The 23,160-nt window shown below is 33.4% G+C and overlaps 1 protein-coding gene across 7 annotated transcripts in view; it reads right to left on the minus strand.

The window, feature by feature from the left end:
- Positions 1 to 23,160, minus strand: part of QKI (QKI, KH domain containing RNA binding) — a 163,596-nt gene that overhangs the window by 87,146 nt on the left and 53,290 nt on the right. For all 7 annotated transcript variants that reach the window (XM_085300777.1, XM_085300775.1, XM_085300774.1 and 4 more), the window contains exon 3: positions 10,330 to 10,446. In XM_085300777.1, the coding sequence (XP_085156903.1) occupies positions 10,330 to 10,446 (117 nt within the window). The remainder of the gene's footprint in view (positions 1 to 10,329; positions 10,447 to 23,160) is intronic.

Below are 23,160 nucleotides of genomic sequence, written 5' to 3' on the forward strand. Positions count from 1 at the left end.
ACAGAACCAAGACTACCACACTGGTGAAGATGACAGCCATAGAAGATCTCCCTACAGAATACAAGAGGAACTGTATGTCAAAGCAAGGACAACAAAGCAAACTTATGAAACAAAGGAGAACTTTATGAATGAGGGCAAAAAGTTTATGCTGATCTAGTTCAAAAAAAAAAAAAAAAACCAGAAAGGTTAAGAAGAAAGAGCGTGTGCTTAATGACCCTACATAGTCTTAAAGAGAAAAATCTCCTCTAACTCTTGCTACAAAAACATAATTGCTCTAAAAATTATTTTCTATTGCTCTCATATATGCTATGCATGTAAGTTCATTCCCCAGGAATACTATTACTTCACTCATAAAGACATTTTGGTGCTTCCCACCAACTCTATAGCAAATTCATGACACTTTTGTACCAACTAGACACTCCCACCTGTGCTGATTCAATCCATTCTCATCAAGCTTTCTACATAATTCTATAACATTTTTTAATGAAACAACCAAGAATTTGATATTCCCATCATTTTGTTAGAGCCAGAGTCTTCCAGCTACTTCAGTTGCCAATTATTCCATTCTGTCATAGACACGCAAGTTATTGAGAACTGACTGAATGAAGTCAGTGTTTTGCAGATTCTACTTCCCACAGTCAAAAATAGCTTAATGTTTTCTCCACTTCAGGCTGTTAAAGGTTAGAGGACAAGATTACRTTCCCAATTGTCTTGCAGGAACATAGAACCGTAAATTGATTTATTACCCAAATAACATTTGAGGATTACCCATAGTAATAAAGTCATCAAACAACCACAAATACTGTGCATGTGTTCCATAACTAGTTTGTGAAACTAAATAATCAAATCAGACAATTTACAGAGAATGTCAGATTCTTCTAATGAAATTAAACAGTCTCCAAGCAATTTCAGCACAAGTCATTTCTAAGTTTTACTAAGTGTTCTACAACCCACAGAGTAACAAGTTTTCTTTAACAAGAAAATAGATTTGCATATCTGGCCTTAACAAACATCTGAGTAAATTTTAATCCTTTCATACAAGTACTTAATACTACACTGCGCTGTTAAAAGTTTTAAACACCTGTATATTTCTAAGATATATTCACAGTATGAACAAAATTTTATGATTTTCCAAGATGAAAATGAATCCTAGTACCTTTTCAAAAAAGGCAACAGATTATCTCCCTATCTGGAAAACAATAAAGGAGCAGAAAGTCAGATATTTCTGTCTTCTAAATGCTTGGTTAGTAATTTAACTACTTAGTTTCATCAATAGCAGCATCTCATTTCGTGCTTGCTCTTTTGCTTCATGCAGAAGAGCTTTCCTATCAGTCTCAGTGAAACTGTTAAATCTGACTCTACAGAGCCATATGCAGGATGGCAAACAACTCTCTGTATTCTATTCTGCCAGCCTGCAGCACAAAATAAAATTCATATTGAGAGCTGCAAAGAACGTTCAAGAAATACACAAACACGGTATTTTCTCCTTTGAATCAATAAAGTTCAGCCTGCATTCTTGAACTCGAGCACATTCACCCTTCATGCAGTTCAGGGAAATCCAGATGAGTCTCAAGCAAAGTCCAGAGTTTCTTCCAGATGGAAATTCAAGTATGGTTTCATGTTACTCAGCAAAACTACTCAAAATCCAGCCCTGAATACAAATCATTTCTGGTAAGCAAGCTCATAAAGTAGCACCATTATTTCTTTCTTCATAGAATAGCAAGGTTTAAATTTGCCCCAATAAAGCATGACGTTCTTTAACACAAGCATTACTGAGTCAATGTTGTGGTGGGGGTAATACAATTAAGTATAAAAACTTTGCTCTAATTTGTATTATTACAATTTTTAAACTTGTAATAATGTTTCTCCTTGCAGAAAAAAAAAGATTGTGAATCACAACTGTTTCTGTGTTGTAAAGTGAACTAAACAAGCAGTAAGCACTTCATTTTTCCCTAGCAGTTCAACTAGAATTGCAAAAATGAAAATGTTAAGTATTTCTGCTCCACAGACTTGCCTGCATTTTAGATATCTTAGAAGTGTACTAATTTATAGTTTCCTTACAAATCAAAAATCCTTACCTTAGGACTAAAAAAAGCTCTCTGTGTAATAACATACATACATAACATATCAGTGCTATAACTTCTGTTTGGTGACAGGATTTTTTTCGTAAGATCTATTGAGACCAAAGGATGATGTAAATACAAGACAGTTCAGCATTATTTAACAACACTGACTGAGATCTAATCAAATCTTAATTTAAAGAAGTTCATTAACCACATTCAGGAGTAATCTAGGTTCCTTTTTTTTTTTTTTTTCTTTTTAAAGGAAACAACTTATCTTTTTAGATATAGATAATTAACTGACACTACTAAAATACCTACACCATTGACTAACTTGTCAGATTTAAGCTAATTTCAAATAAGTTATTTCAATGATTAAAAAAAAAGTGTAGAGCTAATCCTCTCAAAATATGCTCTCCGTTAGTCTTGTGCGGTGATAAAACTTCCAGGATACAGAACATGCTTTTCACCATTTAAACTATTCATTCTTTTCAATTAGACAGAAGTAAAAACGTAGGTATGTTTGTGGAGGATTTTTTTTAAATACCTCAAAATAATTATGTGGGAACAGTTCCCGCAAGTTTTTAAAGCTTTTGTTCAAGTGGCAGGTACCAACAGCTGTGGGCTGTAGCGTCAACTTTTTATAAAGTAATTTAACACTCTCTCTATTTCCCATCTAACAGAAGCTTAACAAGTACTTTGTCAGAAAGACATTTCCTATCACGACACAGATGAAGACAAGTCAATTACTGTTCACAGATGTATAATTTGAATTTATAAAAAGAGACTTTTTTATACACAAATCTTCAGACAGCAATGCAAATTTCCCTTTATATATACTTTTCCCACTATACTCCATGCTACCTTTTCCCCCAATTTCAGGATAATCCTAGTTCTCTTGTCTCTGTGTAATTTTTTTGCTCAGAGAGAAAACAAAACAGAACAGAACAAAAAAAGACAAAAGGAGAGTAGAAGCTGTTTTCTAGAGTGGCTTAGATTACATTCTTCTGTGTAGTCTATAGCTTTCAGTGTCTTTAACAAAGTGTTTCGTTATTGTCATTAACTCACTTATTTTCATGCCCAAGTCAAAGGCTTATGCTGCTTTTCACATCAAAGAACAGCCACACATCTCTTAATAATGTTAAAAACTGCAACTTTATATTGAGCATGTTGCAGAAGCAACCAATTCAATATAAAAAATCAAAAGCACGCAAAAGTTATCTAAAAATTATCTACATTGTTTAAAGATACATTGCATCGGATACATATGAGTGATATTTCCTGAAATTGGTTTGCAATAATTCTTATGGCCCTCAGGCACCTAAATTTTTCTATCCTTCAAAACAAAATCATTCTGCCCTTGAAAAGGAGAATATTCCTCAGTCTGTTAAGTAACAAGACTTGTGCAATAAATTATTTCAARTAGGGAGTATTTGTCAAGCTTTATATAAAATTTAAGGAAAATATTCCCTTCTTGTAAAATTCACAATCCCATAAACAAGCAAGCTAACTGTGGCCACACTTGACTACTATCAATATAAACTGAATACAATAAAGAAAGGAAATTGCTCTAAAAGTAGAAAGATATGCAAACAAAGGTGATATAGTCTAGAAGAGACTCTGGACTATAAAAGGATCTATAAAGCATCCCCTATAAAGGGACTTAAAAGAACTTGGCCTTCAGTTATGGATAATTCAAGGAACGTTTCAATATTATCTTCAACAATTTCTTTTTGAATTTTCTGAAATATGTTTTCTACTACTTTACCTTTAGCATTTAATTATCTTATGTAATTAAATAAGTAACTTGTTAAGAGGAATAACCTCCTTTTGATGAACACTTCCTCTCTCCTCCTCCCCACCCTACCCCACACTGTTAGTTAACAGCTACTCTGACGAGATGCGAGATTATAGGAGGGGCATCACTCCCAGACTAAAACGGATATAATTCAAGAGACTTAAGTTGCATGGGCAAGACAGGAAACAGGCCATGCTTCAGCAATTCTTTAAGGGGGGGAAAAATCCAGRGCAGAAAAACAGGTTTACAACAACTGCTGCATACAAAACGAGGAGCTACCTATGCAATAAAGGTATTAAAAYTGGAACAGAAAAGCTTATTTTCTGCATCAGTCACTACTGAAACAGAAATCTAGCTGATAAGCAACCAAGATTATTTTCATTACATCTTGTGTTTCACACTGAGCGTCCAGGAAGGTAAAGTGGTGTATCTAAGTATATGGAATACTAAGTATAATACTCTTAAAATTCTATACTATAATTATATAACTAAGTATATTCTTCAATAGGTTTGGATTCTAAGCTAGAAGATTTTTCACTACTACATATCTACATACAAAATTTCCCCCTTTACATACATTTTAATATGTCCAAAAAAGGAYAGCAATCTTGGTCATGTATCATGCACATGGGCTTGCTTTTCATTTGAATCATATACCAATGTCACCAAATACCAGCTTTTTTTCCCTTATTTCTCACCGTACTGAGAAGTACTCAAAAGCCCATCTTTGTAAGCAATTACAGATTTTTTTAAATGATCTCTCCAAACCATGTCCATGATTTCACAACACAGATATATTAAATTGTCAGATAGCAGTAGCATACTTGTGGACAAGGCAGATGTTACAAGTAAAGGGCCTGAACCATGCAAGTTACTCCCAGAAGAAAAGAATATTAATGGCAGATCAACATTTCATTCTGAAATACAGAACTACTTCATTATTTGCTAAATATTTTCTGTTCTAACATATGTGCCAGCATCACACCTTTATTATTTGTCCACATAAACAGTATTTTCCATATAATATAAATATTGAGCATTCTATAATTAAAACTGCAGTTAATAGAATTTAACATCACATTCTGCAAGTATGCTGCACTATTATTTAATGATAGTTGCTTTATTTTATAAATTAAATCATACGCATTTAAGACATTCTATTGGACAGTGTCCAATATCCGGTCTCTGAAATACCATCAGATAAAAAGTACTAAAATGGTACAAATAAATAGCACTCCTATATAGTATGTAAATATAGTAAACAACATGATGAAAGTAGAGTTAAATTTTTCTACTCTTTTTCCTCAAGGGCTTAAGGAACTTACAACCTCTCATTAGCTAAACTTACTACCTTTCTGAAGAGGGAACTTATGTCTTCTGCAGAGCAGTATTAAGCTTCAAAAAAGAGATAAAATTGTGTTTAATGAATGGAATTATCAGCCAAAAACAACTTTCAAACATTCACATGTAAAACTTTAACACTGGTCTTTCAAAACCTCAAAAAATAAGCAGATGAGTCACCACCCTTATCTGGACTGCTATTTTAAGAAGTACTCTCTCACATAACTTGAATCTAATTTCAAGTCCTGGTCACTTACGAAACTTTTAATGAGTGTAAAAAACAATGAGAAAGCCATCTAATATAGCTAGGTGGAAATACAAGACAGTAAAAGAGTTGGTGCACCATGATCTATCAAGACAGATTGTGTGAGAGAAAATTGAGTCAGTTCTCTACAAGCGTGCCAATGTTTGAAAGCAGTTGCATAAGATGAAAGATAAAACCAACATTTTTGTTTATCCATCACAGGCTAGTCTTCCCTTTTATAAAATAGCATTCTTTGTTGTGAGAATTGTTATTTTCCATTCTACTTAGTGACAGGTACATTCATTAATTAAGCAAAGAATAGCTTCAGAGCTTTAAWAAAGTTACAGACTTATTAGCCTTCGATAAATGCTTGGAGCTATCCCTCACCCCCTCCAACCTACTACAAGTATCTCCAGGTTCTAATCACAATATTCTCAGTAATTAAAGTTTTGATTTTAATTTTGTTCTGATTATCAGCTGAGCCTCAGACAGGTACGACTTGAGAATTTCCCTTGCTTTCTGTGGGAAAGCTGTCAGCAAATTTCAAGATTTGATGTCAGCTCAAGTGACTTGACCATACGAAGATTTGACCGTAAGATTTCTAATTCATTATTTCTGTTCACAGGCTAGCACAGAAGGGTAAATTTCTACAGAGTAAATCAAGATGGTTTATTTTTCTGCATTTGTTTTCACTTTCAGTCTATATTTTCTCTTGCATTCTGCTACTATTAGCAAGGCAGGAAGAGAAAAGTAGATGGATAATTAACACTACGAGGTGGTATTCGGTGTCATTTAACTGTCACATTAGTCACTGACACTGGTTTGCTAACCGATTCTTCAGCATCTCCAGTAAAACTTTTTATAAGTAACAATGAGCAACCAGGTTAACAGATATCAAATATACTTACGAAGTTTACATACTAATTAACTTTTACCTATAATCTCCCCAAAATTTCAATGCAATTCAAGCACACAGGAAAAACTCTAAAAGCCTCCTTCTTATTTAGAATATCGCCTCTAGACGAGATGACAGGGCTTTCAAAAACAAAGCATAATCTTCCATATGATAATACTATACTTCTGACTGCCAAAGAAAGCTGTCCTGGGCTGAGGGGTTCACCTGTAAGCATTAACTCAWAAGGAAAGGGGGCACAGGCCAATAGCAAGATGTGTATTTACTTCTGAAACTGATAAATGTCACTGGTTCTTAATTTATTCTGCTTGTGATTGGTTCTTGAATGAAGCTTCCAATTATTCTTCTTTTTGGAAKAAAAATCAGATCAAAATATCTATTCTAGTTGAGGTACAAGATACACTGTAAACTGCATTGTAATCAGTGCTTAAATGATGTTTGCTACTGCAGCAACAATGGTAGCTCACACAACATACAAGAGAACATTTTGCACCACAGACAAAAAGTCCATGGACTGAAAAATATACCAGACCGGTGACTAATACAAATCACCTCAGAACAGCAAAAGAGCTACTGAACGACTAGAAAGGGACGGCATGAAAATAGTTTCTRTCAAACAACTTGTTTGGTATATGTTCAATACTAATTGTACTATTATCTCATGAAATTATCAACTGTCAAGCACCCCGCGCTCCAAAAATATCAGACAATGGATGTCTTAGAAGAGGTAACAGGTTTCTGCCTTTTCCTACGCTGTATTGGAACAATAACTTTAAGACATCCTGACATCCTAGTAATCATACACCCAATCTAAAATGTCTCAACGAGGACTGTGCTAAGTAAAGATTCACCACCAACCACTCTAGTCAATGCTTAAACATGTACTACCTTCTATCTGATCTATTTGGAACTAGACTTTGCTGCAGATAATTTACTTTTTCTTATTTCAAGTAAAGGAAAGAAGCAGATTCATACTAAAAGGTCCCAGTTCCTACAAGCTTTTCCTCAAAGACAAAACTCCAGTAGCTTCCATTGCATATTCTCTCTGGAACAGAGCTTTACAAAAAAAGTAGGGAAAAAAGCACAAAAAGACCACTTCCATAGGATAAGGTATTTTCCTAGACAGAAAACCTGCCCATGCTAACTAGATAAATGACTCCCCACAGGAAAGGGTTGTTTTTGAGGCATAGTGGAAGGCAATCATGGGTAGTACAGAGGATAGACTTTTTATAAAGTCTAAGAGCTCAGTGTAAACTCAGGACATAATATATACACACATACTATGCTTGCTGCTGGAACATAAGCGCCTCCCTACAGATAGGGCTGAAACAGGATGCCTTCAGTCTTGGACATATCTTCAGTGAGAACCCATTAAATGGAAAAGTGTTCAAAGAATGAAGGCTCTATAGCTCTAACAAAATGCACAGTTAATTATATTTTGGAAAAATCACCACAGCCAATCTGGAATTCACTGGCTCACACTAGTTTCTGTTCAGGGTAGTCTAAATGGAAGGGAAAAGAAGGAGAAGAGGAGGTGGTTGGGGGTGGGTGGGACCCATGGGTGCAAGCTGAGGTCCCAGGAAATACATGCAGCAATTTCCAGAAGTCTGAAGCAATCTTCACTCATCTGGGTGCTTTTTAGAACAGGATCTGCAAATGGAACATTTACGGAGGAATGCRTCCCTTTCTTGAGAAAATAGAAGCATTGATGCAACTTTTCTTCTCYTTTTCACTACTGTAACTGTCTAAGTTTAGCTACTGCTAACATTAACTGAATGGATCAGATGCTTTTCCACATAGCAAAGCTGATCTGCAAAACTTAAGGATGTATCAGAGCAACACTATTAATGTCTTTCTTAAATATACATATGTTTACTACTAATACTAAAGTATTATTTTTAGACTATTATGTTTAGGACCTCACAAGTTTGCTATAGAACAGATGTCTGAAATGTTTTAGTTTCTAATACCTATGAATATAAACGAACCAAAACTAATCATTTTATTCAAAATAAAAGTTATATAACCGAACTCCTGAAGAACTACCCCAATCCCCAAATTTGCATTCCTAAAAGAAAGAAAGGGTGGTGATAAACAGATATGCATTTAGGAGTAAAACTGAAAAATTGTACTAGCTATAAAAATGCAATCTGTGTTTTAAAAGCTAAAGTTAAGTAGGAAAAAGCTGAATGAACTTTAAACTATTCTCATTTTTAGGTATTAATAGTTCTCTTTTGAGGTCACTAGTTTGGTAATTTATCCTTTCTAATGTAAATTTTGAAATCTTCTAGATTTTAAAGAATATTTATTGTTGTTGATGTTATGCACAAGAAATCAGAAGTCGTAACTCCTAATTAATCTATCAAAAAGTGGCAACTTTCCAGCATAGCTGGAATACTCTAATGAAAACTAAGGTAGGTCTGCAAACTGTAAAARGGGGCAATATCTCCACTAAATCTTCTGCCCCAGAATAGCCACTTTTCTACAATATAGTAGAATATATATATATATAATATATATAAAAGTAGAATTTATATATATGTATATATAAAAAACAATAAAAATGAATACTATTAATAGTCATAAGCAAAATTATGGACGACTCTTCACATATTGGCAAACATACGCTATGCTTCAACATACAGCATCAACACCCACACAATTTCATAGGACAACTGAAGCATGCTGAAATTTTAGCACTCACAAAACTTTTAATGTCTCTTACCACCCCCAATTATAGGAAACCTAAGTTTCAAAATCCTTTACAAAAATACCAACTCCAGAAGTTCTTGCCAATTTACAGCTTAAAACTCTGTAATAACAAGACTAGTTTATATGTTAAATATTCATGCAAACCAGGAGGTAGAAGGAATTCAGAATGTAAATTAGAATAATTTAAGAAAGAAATTCCTCTAACTTCTTCATAAATCAGGCATCACTTAAGACAACACCACCTTCTTAATTCTACAAAACCTAGACAACCAAAAACCCTTCACAGTTCAGAACAGACCTTTATTCAGAAGTTAATAATCTAAACAACAGAAATAACATAACAAAATTAAGTTTGTAACAGCTATTTAGTTGTTTTTCAGAAGTCTGTTTTAATTCCTATGTGCTACACATACACCAACAGAACAGACTATGTGGTAGATTAGGTAAGAAAAAAAGAGGTTTTCTAAAGAAAAAAAATAAAGTATGRTAACAAAAATAAAAATAGTACTACTAAGTGCTCATCTCAAACTGAAGTAGAGATGCAGGTACAAGTTCAGCAAGCAGTAATCAGAGAAGAAAAAAAACACCTTGAAAATGAATTGCAAAAAACAATGACTTCCAGGAGATATCATCAGGCCAAYGTAACATTCAAGAAGGTTCTATCCTGAAAACAAAAGTTTTCCTATTTATATGGACAGAGCATATGTATTACAGTAGAGAGTAAGGAACACTCTTAACTACATTTCAACTCCCCTTCAACTCAAAATAAATTCAGAAATGTGGTGCTTGTTCTTTCACTTGTTACAGACAAAACTCACTGCCAGAAATACATGAAATCCTTTTTCCAATCTRCATTACTTGCAAAAGTTGCTGTTTTGCAACTTTTTGCAACACAAAGAAGTTTTCAACACAAGAAAGTTCTTAAGAACACCTGTAAGATTAACGATCCTTCCTTAAAAAAACATATTTAACTTCAGTTTCACCTTTATGTTGTGAAACATTCGACACAATTAGAAGTTACTTTATTACTGCAAAATACTTTAAAATTGCTAGATAAGACTCCCAATTGCACCATTAWGGGGCACGAACATTTACTTTCTTAAAGAAAGGCTGTGTCAGTCACTAAGTCTATAAATACTAATACTAAAAAAGCATATAATCAGAACATTCCTTGGGGTGACAGAGGGGTAACATTCCCTTTTCCTTTGTATTAGGAAAGGAAATTATGCAYCTGAAACTACACTACCTTTCAAGAACTTACCTTTTTTTTGTCCCTCATTGAGCCTTTCCCTCGGACCATTATCTTGCATCCTGTTTCTGCCTCAAGCTGTTTAGCCGTTAGTCCTCTGGGTCCAAGGATTCTTCCAACAAAGTTAAACTGGAAAAAAAAAAATATTTCTATAAAACAAAAGTAAASAAAATTAATTAAAAATCCAACAAGGTATATTTTCATCCCTACAACACTATCAARTGTTTATCATTTTAAAATATTAMACTAAATACCTGAGGTAAAAGAATGAGACGAGACAAGGAACAATTTCAGATTTAGTACATTAGATACCTATGCAACCTCTACTCTGGAGTAGGCTGATTTCAGGTGAAAATAGCCTTTCAATTTACCAGCTGGTAGTCAAAGGCAGCAGTATTCATAATCCTTTTTTCAGGTTAAGTCACCTCACCTCACCTCTTACAGAAGCACTATAAGGCATGTTACAAAATCTGCCTCCTTTCTTCCTCAGCACTATCAAGACCAACATCATGAAAACGTTCATGACCAAACACGTACAACTTCCATGTAGTGGAACTGATCAGATGACGCATGTAGGTCCAGCCTCATGATGGCATGGGGCCACAAGCCCTCCAGGCAAGTCCTTTAGGCCTCCTACATGTAAGAAGCCTTCAAAAAACATTCACTCTTGCCCTTTCATATTGTTCTGGTGGACTCCATCTGACCAGTAGGCTSCTGGTCTACCACTCATCTACCAAAACTTGCTTTATCACCCCATTCTATAAAAGCTCCTTCATCAAAAAAACCTGAAGATTGTTATGTATATATTTTTTAGTTTTTACAGGAAACATTTCTGGAAAATGTTTAATCCGAGATTTTTATTTATTTATATATACATATATATATAAACTGTGGAAGTGACAAACAGATGTGATTCCCTGTAAGCCATGTATTTTAATCAGTTGAGTACACACACAAAATAAACCTTCCATTTTAGCTGGCTAACAAACATCATGAGACAACAATCTCCCCACCACCACCACCATTAGAACACAATAACCCTCTGGAATTTAGCCATTATTGTCAGTGGTTTTTTTTCTTTCATTATTTTCAGTCATACACCCTGGAAATTATAACTACTTTTTTTTTTTTTNAAATAAGTATTAGGAGAGATGGTATTAAGAATACATAGTATTCTGACAGCCATAGTGCAAACATGTAGCACTGGGTTTGCAATATACATAAACCCAGAAATTTCAGACTGAATACTAAATGCCAGCAAATACATTAAAAGAAAAAAAATTGCACAGTAAAGATCGGAGTCTGGTTATTTTAGATCCTTGTAAACAAAGCTATACAATGGAATTATGACAAAGCTGTTGGCTTTCATTTCCTCAGCTAATTAAAATTGGTTTCAAGTACTATAACTCAACATATTTGAAATCCTTATAAAACATCAAAAAACAGATGATTTAAGAGTGAGCAGAAATTATGAACACAAGCAAATTAAAGTTCTTTAACAAAAATGTTTGCTTCACTGCGGTTAAACTGTTCTGAAGGAAGATATACTCTTGAAGTAATTTAATATTTCAAGCTCAAAAAAAAAGGATGCATCATGAAGTCTCAATCAACCCTCAGAGAGGAAAAACTAAAAATTAAAGGTACTTGCAAATGCATACACAAATTGTTAAACACAGGAAATTAAGAATTAAGAAACATTTACTAAGACGAGACTAGGCTACAAAGCAGCTAGAAGTGATAGAAGTTCTCTTGAATCATTATTAAATCTTGTTTTTTCCACATTTTGTGCTTAATACCAAAAAAATCACCAGTCTCATGTATACAGCATCTAACTTGCCTTTCTCCCCAACTGCACTTCCCACACACTACTCAATCGTTATGTATGCATCCCATTCCACTGAAACAGCAAAAACAGAATACCGTGCACTGAACTTGAAAGCTCTTTACCCATACAAGACGACTACAACTACATTCTCTGTCTTCCAAGACAGACAGYAGCCTTAAATATTTTATTAACTACCAGCTGTGACATCACTTCATTATTCATATCGGATTGGATCATTATTAAAAGAGAACTAATTCAAATTGTAAGACTTAAGATAATTTGGATAAAGATGAAAATAAAACAACTCATGATTCCAAGAAAAGAAAAAAAGAAATCTTTATTACTCTCAAGCTTGCAGCTTTACTCATATTGTCAGGATCCCATTTAGAAATGTGGCTTCTGCTTGAGGAATGGCTAATCTAACCACAATACATTCTTTTTAAAAAGAAGTCAATTATTTTTTCAAGCTATTCCCAAAAGGGTCTCTTCTTTATAAAGAGCCCTTGTAAATTGTTCTGAGATAATTCTATCCCTCAGTCTTTTCAAATTGTATATATTAATGCCTTCAATCGTCTTGCATAGGTATGCTTTCCAGAACTCTGACCACTCTTGGACACTCCAATTTCCATTTCTTAAAGTAGGATGCCTAGACAAGGCAGTAATTCAATTGAGACCTCACCAGGAATAAGTTACTCAACAATTATCTTACAACCACATTTCTATTAAGGCATCCCAGCTTTTTCTTCCCTCAAAAGAAATTCAGTTCTTATATTTCATTCAATGTTTATTAATTCTAGATACTTTTCTCTCATGCCTCTGCCTAGTCAATTTTGTCCAGTTTTGTATTCATATGCAACCTTGATATCCCCAGTCCCTTCAGTTTTGTATTTATGTACAACTATGATCTCCCCTCACCAGCATATTCTCAATTCGTCTAGTGAATTTCACATTGTTGACTTCAGGCACTAATTTAGCAAGATCATTTTGATTTTTAATTGTCTTTGAAAGTATTTGGTATGACTTAAATGTTTTCTAAGCGTGTCTTCTATTCCACTGAGCAAGTTATTCTTGAACATAGTAAGAGATCCAAGCCAAGGGAGACCTCTGCAGGACCCCATTTGAGGTGCAGTCTTTGCTGATTCTGTAGTCATCAGTACTCCATTATTATACTTTAAGTCAGTTACTGTTATTCCAACAAGTGATTCTCAAATTTTCTGTGCCAATGGGTCATTGTCAACATTCAGTTTCTCAGGCTGCTACTCAAAGTTCTAGCTGAAAACTCCGTAAGAAAGAAACATTCATGATTCTCTTCTCAATGGGCCACATACAAACCAGCGGCCAGCAGACCACAATTCAGGAAACAATAGTGTAGATCAAGCCTTCTCGTGGGGAAGAGTCAGCAATTTTTACCAGAAACCAGTTAAATCAGCACCTATTGCTTCTCTTATCTGTCACGCCAGATGCCTTGTCAAACATGATTACTGAAACAAGATACATCTAATAAGTTCAAAGACCATTTTTATCACCTTCTCATCCAGTATTTCTCATGCTCTTTGTCCTGTGTCCTCACCAATTACAATCAGCTTCATCACCATGAGTTCTCCTACAAATTACACACCTGTGTTTAGGGATACTGTYTGTTCTATCACTTTTAAAGGAATCAAAGCCAGGAATAATTATTTATAATTTACTTTAATCTATAATGTGACCTGTATCACTTTGAATATAAACTGACATATGTTAGAATGGGAGAATATGTTAATAAAGCAGATATGTCCCATGTTAAGATTAAAAGTCTCTATATCAACAGTGAGCAAACAATCAAATACTTCATTTTACTTCATTGTGTCAGTCACTCCTTCTCAGTAAGTAATGGACYTCTGTGCATAATAGGCATTCATATGACWAACACTTTCATTTGTAGTATTTCATAAACATTTTCCTGTTTATTAGAAGAGTTGGACTAAGTCTATTTTTATTGTGTTCTTACATCTTCCTAYACAAGCTCAAAATTAGAAATCAATTAGAATCTCCAACAGAAATTAATTTGATTGACAAAAAGCCAAGAACTACAGTATCTAGTAGAGCTCGGTTGCTGCTCTTAACCTCCATTTGCTAAACTTTCAGACAGTTACACTATGATGCTACTCCTACCTCTGCCTGCTTTTCTGCATCTTCATTCCCATTCCCTCAGCTTCCCAAATTCATTAATTTTCTCAAGTCCTCAGCACATACAAAATACATGCCAACAAGATCCTGTAAGCAAGCCATTTGTTGGCTTTTGAGTTAATGCTCAAAATACGCTCTGACACAACATACAGTATGTTGGAGAGCGTATATGAGGTTCTTGGTTACTGAAGCCATTTAAGCAGAACCAAGTACATTTAGGTGAAGCATAAAAGCTCCTCTGAGTTTGCACTCTGTGTAGGATTTTAATCATTGTTCTCTTGCAACTGACACTCCTAAAAGTTGACAAAATTTCTGTCTTCCCCAACATGCCCTCCGTGTCAGAAATCCTCTGATATAAACAGCTTGCGTTCCCTATGCTGACAGCAATTACCCCCCAAGCAGACCAGGCGTTTTTACAGTCTTTCTACACCAAACCAGCTTCTATACCCCGAATAAATGAAATAAAGGAAAAAAGAATGAACTATGCTAAAGACTCACAGCTACTGACCTATAAAAGGTTGCAGAGAAGACGATTTGATTTTTTAATATAGGTATAAGAAACACACAGTATTTGAGAAATTGCATGCAAATTAAATAATGAGGGACTTGAAAGTCAGTAGTGTTAAATTTCATGTTCTTATTATGTCTCTTGTATTTTTGTGTTTTCTCTTGAAACTCAGAAATAAAATATAGAAAAGCCTACTTCAGCCAATGAAAATTCTTTTTTTTCTTCACATTTATTTCTAGAGAAGAATTTTGAAAAAAAAAAATCTTATTTGATTACATATCCAAATCCAGCGAGAGAGAGAGAGTATGAATCCCTGCATTGGTTAAAAGTTGTTCTGCTCAATTAAAAAYTAATTCTTTCTGCTGTCCTATTAGCAAACGTTCCAATAATTTAATACACACTGAGTTTGCAGAGCTAGTTACTAAACACTGGAAATAAGCCTRAATGAGTTATTCTTAAAAATCTATTTCAATTTTAAAGAAATTGAGAAAAGCCTCAGAAATCTTATACCTTCCTCAGATATGATACATGTTTGACAATGCAATGTTTTATTCACAGAGTAAACATTAAATTAAAATCTCAATAGTTCCTCATGATAATAAAAACAAAAGATGCTCTACTATCTGGACTTTAAACATAATAACCACCCCCTAAATATAGCAAAATTCTTTAACAAAAATAAAATAAAAACTTTCAATCTTTAAAGAAATCTTTTTAAAAAGGAATCTTATAGAATTCCGGAGTTATATAAGAGCCTTTTCTTTGATAATGATCCTCAAAGTGCACCTCAGAGTAAAACACACTATCACAGTACATGCAGATTTCTAATAATCTGGTATAATGCACGTGAGGTCTCACCATCTTTCTGATCCCCATTAGGGCTTAAATGCTCTGAATTGCCCAACACTATAATGACAACTGAGTACTTGTAGCAACAAATGTCCAGCCTTATTGAACATCAATTAATTCTTARCTTCCCGTAGAAATCAGTTTCAGTATAATTATGGCGTCCTGGATTCTCTTTACTGTTTTGAGATTGCTACTTTTTTCTTTCTTTAAAGAATTTAAATTCTTTAAAAAGAATGTCTTTAATTCTTTAAGAAGAATTTAAATTGTTATTTATTTTTTTAAAATCAGAACAGGAGGCAAAAACTTTTTTCCTATACCATTTAAAAAGTAGCTTACCCCCTCCTTAATTATATTTTTTCGATTACAATCTTTTTTTCTCCAGTTCACTCAACCGATAGACATAATTCTGCCAGCTTTAAGTGGATTTTGATCAGAACAGAAAACTATTTCACGTGTATCCTTCGCATACTCAAGTCATTTTTCAAATTATACACTATAACAGGAATTAACTCAAACTTGCCCAAAAGAATGTTTAAAATATTTCAGTTGCAAAGATGTGGACAGCAGCATTTCCTACTTGCTTCATTCTCTGAAACCTTCTTCTCCTTCCCCCCCTCCAAAACACACAYACACACACACACAAAAGAAAAGCTGAAGACCAAGACTTTGCATAGTTCAGTGGTTAAAATACAGCAAAGTTAAAAAGCAACTGAAACCAGATGTTATAATGGAGAACATCTGGCAATTTTATCTTGAGTAAGCAGCAATGCTGATAGCAAGGAGAAAACCTTTATGTCTTTAGATGATAAGAGCCCCAATTTAAGAACATTTGKGAGACCACTATCTCCCAAATGTTTCCAAGTTTTACTGTAATTAAGTGTTATAGGTTAAAATGTAAAGCGTAGCAATGAAAGAATGAAAAAGTACAAGTGAACAGCAGCTAGAGTAGAAAGGCATTCTGAAGAAAGTGTGGTGAACGTGTATGACAAGATTTTGTTTAGTAAACACCCTTTTTTATGAGCAACATTAGCATTATTCCTAAGTATTGATAAATTTCTTAAAATTGAACTGTTCTGGAGTACTTATTTTCATGTATGTTTTTACTAAAGAAAAGCATGTATTTATGTAATTAATTGAAACAATTCTATAGATAAAATATTTAAATTAGAAACACTACATTAGAAGACAATAACTAACATTAAGCTGATGAAACATACTCTAAATGGAAGAAAGAGGTCTTTGTGCCAGTCAGGTGATATTCTGAACCCACCAATAATTTTAACTGACCTACTACAACTAGCAGGTTTGGRAGCTTTTCTTTTCTTGTTTTTAAAAGCACATTTATTTATGGTACTGCTAATACATCTCTTTCTCCAAAAAATATTTACACACTTGTCACTCTCTAGGCTAGTTTTTACATAATCATAAAAATTTTCAGATACTTGCTTTCATAAAAATGTAATTATTCTTGAAATAAGAATATACCATCTGAGGTACTGGAAAACAAAACACATCATTTTAAACTTTGAGAAGTTAATATTATAATTTCAGTTAGTGTTTAATAAGCAAAAACATCTAGATATTATAGATAGCTTTGAAATTGCTTTAAGCAACAGTTTACAGAAAAATAAAAATAACTTTAAAATGGACAATTTAATCCACTTTATACTGAAAATGCTTTTTAGCAGTAACATTCTTACATTTGTTGACTTAACATACCATAAGCAAATACTGATCTTCTCAATGACTACAACTTTATCACAAAGCTTTATTTCCAGTAGCAGCAGTAGTAATACTACATATATGTACATATATATATATTTACACACACACACACACGTACTTTCAAGAAAACTAACACATCTAAGAAATCTTTTAACTCATGATCRCCATGAATAACTTTTGCCATTCATAGTAATATACCAACAGAGTTTTATAGAAGACACAGCCYTTCAGTATACCTTACAGTCCTTTTTATTTAATTAAGGTACTGTGTTGAAATATTTCCAAGGATGGCCAGTGTTTTATCCAGTAGAAAAGATACTAGCAGATTTTTAATATATGGTAATTTAAGGAAATACAAAGTCTGTTTTCTTCTGGATGGAAAATCTCTAATATATTTGATGCATTATTTTGTATTTCTAGTGATTCAACAACACATATCACAACATAAACAGCTACACAGTTACGTGTTCAAGAAAAGCAGTAATGAGAACTACTGCCAAACAAAAACAAGTGTATCATATGCACAGCTTATTCAATGACCCCACAGCTGATTCACTGTAAGTAAAGATGAGTAGTTTACATACACATGAGACACTTGATCACATCTAACAAATTTGGTAGAAAAGGTTTAATGTTTCATGAGTAAAATTTTGAAATAGTAAAATCTTTCAATACATTAGAATGTATTTTGAGCACTAAAAATATGTTCCAGTAGAATTTGGCATCTGTTTTGCATAACTGAGAAAATCAGACTATCTGACAAGATTTTACAGGAGGAAGAGGCTTAAAAAAAGAAAAGAAAAAAAAAAAGAAAGAAAAAGGACAGTACTATCACTGCCAAAATACTAAACACGGGTAACAGTAACCACATACAGAAATTTAATTTTTACTACTCAAACTAACTTAAGGTAGTTGATTAAGATTACTGGTGACAGTAGAGAAGTTTCTTAAAGTCTCTCCCAAGAAGTCCTACTGGCAATTAAAAGTCAAGCTGCAGACAACGATGCCTGAGAAACATTCACTCCATCCCTTTATACAGCGTGTTTTCTAAATGAAATAACCATAAATGCCTAAGTACATACGTAGTGAATACCAGAACAACATGTATAATCTGCTTATGTCAGACAGACCCACTTGTATCTGCTGGGTATATCTGACACTCACCATTCTAATACTATAATCAGAGCTAAACAAGAACTATTGAAGCATATAGGAGATGAAGTTAACAGTAAATTAGAAATACTGTGCTGTAAGAAACTTAGGGACATAGTGCAGTTTTGAAAAGCTTATTTCTTGAAATAATTTCTTCAACACTGCAATATTAAAACTAAAACCATTTAAGGTATTGAGGAACAAGATACAGCATATCAAGCTTCAAAAAGTTATGATCTGTCACATTCATAACTAGGTACTTCAGTACCTAACCAAAGGTTAGGGCAATAAATAAAACCAAAACCCCTAACACCCCTTGTCAAACACCTTTGAAACTACTTCAAGCACGAGAAATTTAATCCCCTACATTTAGTAAGAGTGTTTACAACAGAAAGAATACACTTGAAATAGTTCCAGTTCTCTGAAAATACAAGTTGTCATAGAGAAAACAGCAAGAACTTTATCGCCAACAAACAAAGATGATGAAAGGGCTTRTCTGAACACTTGACTGTTTACTGAATTATGTCTAATGTACTTATGCAGTTTACTAAAACTTATTCCTTCTTTATTTAGTTAATTATATACTTTAGTTTCAGTATAGACTTGGTGATTTTTTTTGGGGGGGGGGGAGAGGGGAATGCTAATTTAGTTATCATAACCACTTTTCAATGAATCCAGAGAGTAGTTCATCTTGTTATAGGCACGATCTGGTAAAGTATTGTGGGGCGAGATACATTAGTCAAAAACTTCTGTAAGTAAAATATTTGTTAATTCAAAACAAAGGATATGAACAGAATTAAAATACATTACTAAAATGTATACCAGGAGAAGAGAGAGAGCATGCAGTGGTTTGAAGTCTGTGATATATCACACAAAAAATGCCCGCATTTTGTGATTTTGGTAACATTTTAAGTTTATTCCAATTAGATCTTTATTTTTCTTAACATGGGTTTCTAAATCAACTGCAACAGTATAGATTCCACAGGATCTCCAGAAAGCCAGTCTTTRGAGTACACTGTAACAGCAGGGTGGGCACTGGGGAGACAACTTAAATCTCAGTTCTACATATCAAAGTATTTTAATTGCACAAAACACCTTTTGTGTCATTTAAGCCTTAATTCACATCATTTAGGGAATAACAAAAGTGGCACCAGTTCAGTTCAGACATGAATGCTTATTTTACACTCGCAATTAAAACCTCTTGAATGAGCATGCACATGGTACAATGCAGCTGGCTGAAGAAAGCTGAAGATAATATTTAGCATCTGTTGTGTATTTAGTAAGACCTTGGTTATGTAAAGACTCCACAGTCTATTGTAAGAAATGTCAAACACACTCTTACAAAATTCAATTTGTCATTTTTTCTTCTAAAGCTTTAATCATAAGACTGTAAAGATTCCATGTGAACAATAATACCTCATTCTTCCTAAGAGATTTGAAAATTGCAGTCCTTCTCCTTGGACATCAGTAATGCATGCTTTCATGACTTTAGGGACGGATTACTATAATGAACATGTTGGTCCACCTAAAAATTTACTATTGCTTCACACTAGTAAAGTTCTCCGAGTAACATATTAAAGCAGGTGGTAGAATAAAGTAAATGTTCTTGGAGATTTTTATATTAAAACTAGGATTTTCAATGCTTAGATTTTATTTTCCACTTTTCAAGAAGAAAAAAAATCTGTAAGCATGATTAAAACTCTAATTACAACAATCATGTAAAAATATGTGACATCTTCCAAAAGGTAACCCTAAGTCCTATTCAGCAATACAGTACTCCTTGCTATTCAGTGGAAGATTCCTTGCTACCTATATTCCTGCTATTCAGTGGAAGGTTAACAAGCCTACGCTTACCATGAAAGAAGAGCTTCAAACAAGATATGAGGTATTTCCTATTTCAATTAGAATAGAAAGTTTTCTGATGACCCATTCTCTTATGATCTGCAATCTACTACTTTTAAAATCAACATATAGTCATAACTTATTTACTATAGTCAAAACCAATAGATATAGAGGGCAACTATTTCAGAAATACTTCAGGTTAGTAGTTCAAAATACGTCAAAATAAACAGTACGTCATTATTTCTGTCAATTTCTGGATAGAAAACTTGAGTTTGTATTTTTACTTGGGGGACAAATAAATATATTCCTTCTAAAATAAAAACAATTGTTTTTGTGAAGCAGTACAGTACAATTAAAACATCAAGACAGCACAGCAACATAAGAAAATAGAACCATCTTAAAAGAAAAATACCAACATATTGCATYTAAAGATGCCACAATTCCACAGGGTTAATTTTACTGCTAGATTTRACCTCCCAGTTACCAGATTATTTGTATTAATTTCTGCCTGAGTGGAATCACATCCACTGGCAATCATTCAAAAATATCTGTATCTTTTTTCTGATCACTGCWGCTGTAATCTAGACAAACCAGATTATCCACAGGGTTTCAATAAAATACAGACTATATTCAGAAGGTATCCTAATGCTTAATACTCTTTCCTTAAAAAAGCAAAAAATAAAAATGCATTTAAAGTATAGCAGGGATTTAGAATGAATTGCTAAATCCTTTAAATCCATATTATTCACCTCTAATAACCTCTGCGCTGAGGGCTTTGAGAGCTTGTTTAACCGACAAACAGCTCTACAAACCCCATGTAAATACAGTGGATCAGATCTATAAAAATCAGGCTAGCTTTCCAGGTCAGTTTAATAATGTTAATAGAGACTTTTTTAAAWAAATAAATAAATAAAAGATTTTGCCAGTGCATGGGAGGCAGCTACAGACACACACGGTAATATAGAAACGTTTTTCTCCAAAATCTTAACTTGCATTTTTAAGAGAACATCTGAATAAACTATCAAGTAAACCRATCAAATATGCTTAGAGATATTTTTTTAAAATGTGATCATAATAGCTAGAAATAATTCAAAATAATACTTTCATAAAAATCCATTTTCAGCACTAAAATTCTAATGCACATGAAAAAGCCTCAGCAATAGCTAATCCTTTTTAAACGAATGCATTAAAACTAGTTAGAGCAGTCAAAGCTTGCCGTATTACCTATTTGATCTAAGCATTTGTCAGGACCCATTGTCAAAATATAGTGGTAAGTCTTTAAAATGTTGTAATTCCTGTACACATGCATACAAAAATACAAAAAAAAAAAAACTTCAAAAAATGTATTTTGTCATCTAATATACTAACAATTTTAACTCGTATCTTCAACCAAAAAATACAGTATAGCCTTCTCTGAAAATTTCCTTCCAGTTCTTCTGGACAGAAGATTCCATCTTGTTTTGCAATGCAATGAATGCATATGTTTGCCCAGGGAGTAAATAGGCAAAAATAAAAATAAAATAAAAGTTCTATACATTAACAGAAAGATATCATTAACTCAAAGGCATTGCTTTGCCAGATTGTAAGCGGTGAAAGAGATTAATGTCTTTTTTCTGTACGTTCTTTTGCTAATTACAAGGCTATTCTAGAGCAAGTATCCTAAATCTACTTGAGTAACTTCTAAAATTACCACAACTAACTGATATTCAATTGTTTTCTAAAAATTAACTCAAGTTTTCACTGTTAATGCCAGGAAATTTTGTGTCATTATTAATTTAAAATTAAGGGACTACTAAGAGTTTCTGCTGGCATAGGGCTATACACAAGGGACCTTCTTCATTATTTATTCTACATTTTTCTGTATCAAAATTACACTTATTTCATCGTATAATCTTGGCATTAGATAATACAGTATTCAGATAAAAGCTAGAAAGTAATGCACTTTTTTCTGTTAAAAAAAWAAAAAGAGAGCCACCAGGTTTTGGGGGGAGTCTGTTTTTTTGAAAATGAACATAACATACTGCTGTCATGAAGATCTTATGTTACATTGTGCAAGAGATAAGAAACTTCAGAATACTGTAAAAGTTGCACTGGTCAAGTTAYTTTCAACAGAAGCTGCAGAAGTCAGATAAATGGACTATGAAGTTTGACAAATAAATTAGGATGATTTCTTTAAATTACTTCTAACGCAAAACTATAAAAGCTCTATGCTTCTTGTTTTACTTTAAAAAAAACTGTAATACTAACTTTTTCCATGGGATTATTTTATCAGTAGCACAGAGATGGGTAGGAGGAATAAATCCAAGTTTATTACATTACCTATAATTTTTATTTATCCAGTGCACACAAGCATGCACAAGCAAACATGGTAAGATTTTTTTCTACATTTTATTACACCCAGGTTACTGTTGAAATAGAATTTGGAATAAATTAATTTGACAAGTTAGAATCTGCAAACATTGTTTCATTATGTGATTACACAAGTGACATTTACATTGATCTAAAAAACCTACAGAATTCAAAACTGAGGGCCACCATGCTAATTCAAAAAGTAACCAGCACATCATAAATAGTATCATGTACTAAAGCAAGAGATTTTCAAACAACTCTATAGCTCCATATCTACAAATCTCTTTATATAGAGCATATAAAAAAGTAAATCAGACTAAACGCAATACAACAAATTCCCAGAGTAAAAAGGCTCAAAAATCTCTCTAATCTCTTTTACTCAAGGTCTGAAAGACATACCTGGTGTGTTATCTAGCTACATACA

The sequence above is a fragment of the Rhea americana genome, unplaced genomic scaffold, assembly GCF_003343005.1.
Source record: "Rhea americana isolate MKP2758 unplaced genomic scaffold, rheAme1 scaffold_169, whole genome shotgun sequence".
Taxonomy (NCBI): Eukaryota; Metazoa; Chordata; class Aves; order Rheiformes; family Rheidae; genus Rhea; species Rhea americana.